The sequence below is a fragment of the Anneissia japonica genome, unplaced genomic scaffold (assembly GCF_011630105.1).
Source record: "Anneissia japonica isolate Jap-2015-1 unplaced genomic scaffold, ASM1163010v1 scaffold59636_len3261_cov164, whole genome shotgun sequence".
Lineage (NCBI taxonomy): Eukaryota > Metazoa > Echinodermata > Crinoidea > Comatulida > Comatulidae > Anneissia > Anneissia japonica.
In genome coordinates this window covers 1-2631 of record NW_022688812.1, presented here as the reverse complement: position 1 = coordinate 2631, position 2631 = coordinate 1, and the positions used below count along the sequence as shown (strand labels likewise).

Genomic DNA, 2631 nt, shown 5'->3' with positions numbered 1-2631 from the left:
ATTAAAATTTGAAAAAAAACGTGTTTTTCGCATGTATAGTTTCCCTTTTAGTTCAATTTATAAACCATTTTTTATTGTAATTGTTTGTGTTAATTATTAAAATTAATATTCACGAGGTGATAATACAGAAAGAAAAATACGCTCTCAGTCGGCCAGTGTTATCAGTAGATCAGTGATCAAGTTTTATTATGTAATGCATTAATTAAGATCAATGGCAACGCAAATCACAAATAAACAATTCTGAACCCATGTTTATAGCAATTAACAATGTTATGTGCACTTCGTTGAGTTTTGCTTACTTGAATGGACCATGGAGAAAATAAAATATTATTTTATTTTCTCCATGAATGGACTGACATATCCTTTGTTACTTCTTAATTCTTCCTCTGTGACAACAATATTTAATTTTCTTAGTAAAAATAAAATACCCAAGGATTTGAACGGAATACCAAAGAACCCAAGACCAAGTCAAAATACCCAAGATCTTGGGTAAATACCCAAGCAGTGGTCACGCTGCACTCTTTCCTCCTAAACAAATAATGACTTACTAATTCTTCATCCGATCTCCTTGACCTTCTCCAAGGTGCTGCTCTCCAAACTCGCAAAAAAAAATTAACTTTATGGGAATCTCTTGGTTTTGCCATTTTATGCAAATCATCAAACAAACTAAAGACTACTCCGTACGATGACCCATCTGTAAGGAAAAACTGAAAACAAAGATAGAAAATGTGCATTGAATACAAAATATAAACAAAACACAAAATGGCAAATAAGAAAACAGATTCTGCAAAGACTAACTGGCTTTCAAAACACTATCGACGCCAGTCGTCGGCAACTGTCGGTAGAGGTCGCTCGATATCGCTAACACGCCGGCGTACTACCATGAATGTATAAAAATAAAATAATACATAAAAAATAAAATATATATTTTATACCTTTATCCATGGTATTACTGACTAGCCAGGCAAGGTCTAGAAAATATATTTCGGGCCGAAATTGCTTCTGTAAGGCCTTAGGCTAGGATACTTAGGCTAGGATACCTTTGACATCGTAAAATTTAGTCTATTTTTGTCAAGTTACCATAAATCTTTAAATAACAGCCAATCTCGAAATAGCGCCGCAACGACGTGATTTTTTTAAATTTTTTGTTTTTGTTTCGCCAACCGCCGTTCTCAAATAAGCGTCGCACCGAAGCCTCTATTATAAGCGCCGCGGCGCTTATTCGGGATCTACGGTACGTTATTCATGGGACAACTCATCGGTTGAACAACTAGGCCAATGAATCGAGGGGCCTTTCTGAATGCGTCGACGACAGCTGTGGGTATGCAGAGTACTAGCCATAGTACCAAAACGCGGTTTTACAAACACATGTTGATCCAAATAGAGGACATGTCTGTGATCAGGTAAAAAAAAATTATAAATAAATAAATTAATTAATATTTGAATCATTTACTTTGAAAATTAGATACCGGTACTAAAATAATAATTTCTTTCGTAAAATAAATAATACGATTCCAATATTCGTTGCATAGACTTAATGAAATAAAAATTGGATGAAATTATTGTTTTCGTATGAAACAAAAGTAAACCAGCAAATACGATATGTGTATCAATTCAAATCACGTTTTCTTCTTTCATTCCAGTAATTCAATATTTTAATAGGCTTTGTTGTGATAGTCTTTCATCGGGTTTTACTAGACATTAATGTTTATATCTTTAGATAAAGAGACCACTTCACACAATTTCTGTAAAATATACCAAGAAAAGTAATTTTAAAAATATTAGAGTTCAATTAATTAACACTTACGCGATGAGTGATATAATAATCAAGCTGACCGGCGTAGTCCCATATGCAAGTTACATCCATCGGTCCAGTACTCTTGGTAACCATATTTTCTAATATTTTCTCATGTCGGACAAGCTGATTGGTCACTGATCCCGTGTACTGAGATATAGGTTTTTCTATAAACACATGAAAACAAACTTTCATATCAATAGTGATAAGTGTGAACATAAATCAAATTGTAATTTATTGAGGTGGTGATGATGTGTTATGATGGCATGCTGATGAATAATGCATGCATTTTAGGAACATGGCGGTGGTGGTGATGATGATGGTAAAGGTAAGTGGCGGTGATGGCTGTAAAAATAATGTGTTGATAATTATGATGATAATAATAATGTTCATAGGGATGATAATGTTGATGATGACGATATCATAATGAAGATGGTGAGATGATGGATGATGACGATGATGATAGTGATGATGATCATGGTGATGATGATGATGATGACAATGACGATGATCACGATGGTGGTGATGATAATTTCGATGATGATAGTGGTGGTGGAATGGCTATAGTGGTAGTGATGATGATGTCCTTAATGGACATAATGTAGTGTATAATTAAAATACCTTTGGTTATCTCTGCTTCTGACTGTTCAACCTGAAAATTAAATATAAATTTCGCAAATGTTAATACCCTAGGAGTAAGACCAGGTTTCGTATGCACTTTAAGGGGCAGAGAATTTGACTTCAGAAATTGGTTCAGGGCGGTCCAAGAATCATTTTTGGCTTGATAACACATTTTCAAAATGTGGCGAAAGGTCGAAAGGTCAGGGTCAAACATC

At 34.4% G+C, this 2631-nt stretch overlaps 1 protein-coding gene across 1 annotated transcript in view; it reads right to left on the bottom strand.

Moving 5' to 3' along the window:
* Window positions 1-2625, bottom strand: part of LOC117123683 — a gene marked incomplete at its 3' end in the record, with an annotated part of 3246 nt that extends 621 nt beyond the window's left edge. Inside the window, exons 1-3 of the mRNA XM_033269695.1 lie at window positions 2417-2625; window positions 1808-1962; window positions 549-707 (exon numbers count right to left, since the gene is read on the bottom strand). Coding sequence (XP_033125586.1) covers window positions 549-707; window positions 1808-1962; window positions 2417-2588 — 486 coding nt within the window. The remainder of the gene's footprint in view (window positions 1-548; window positions 708-1807; window positions 1963-2416) is intronic.
* Window positions 2626-2631: the final 6 nt, after the last annotated feature.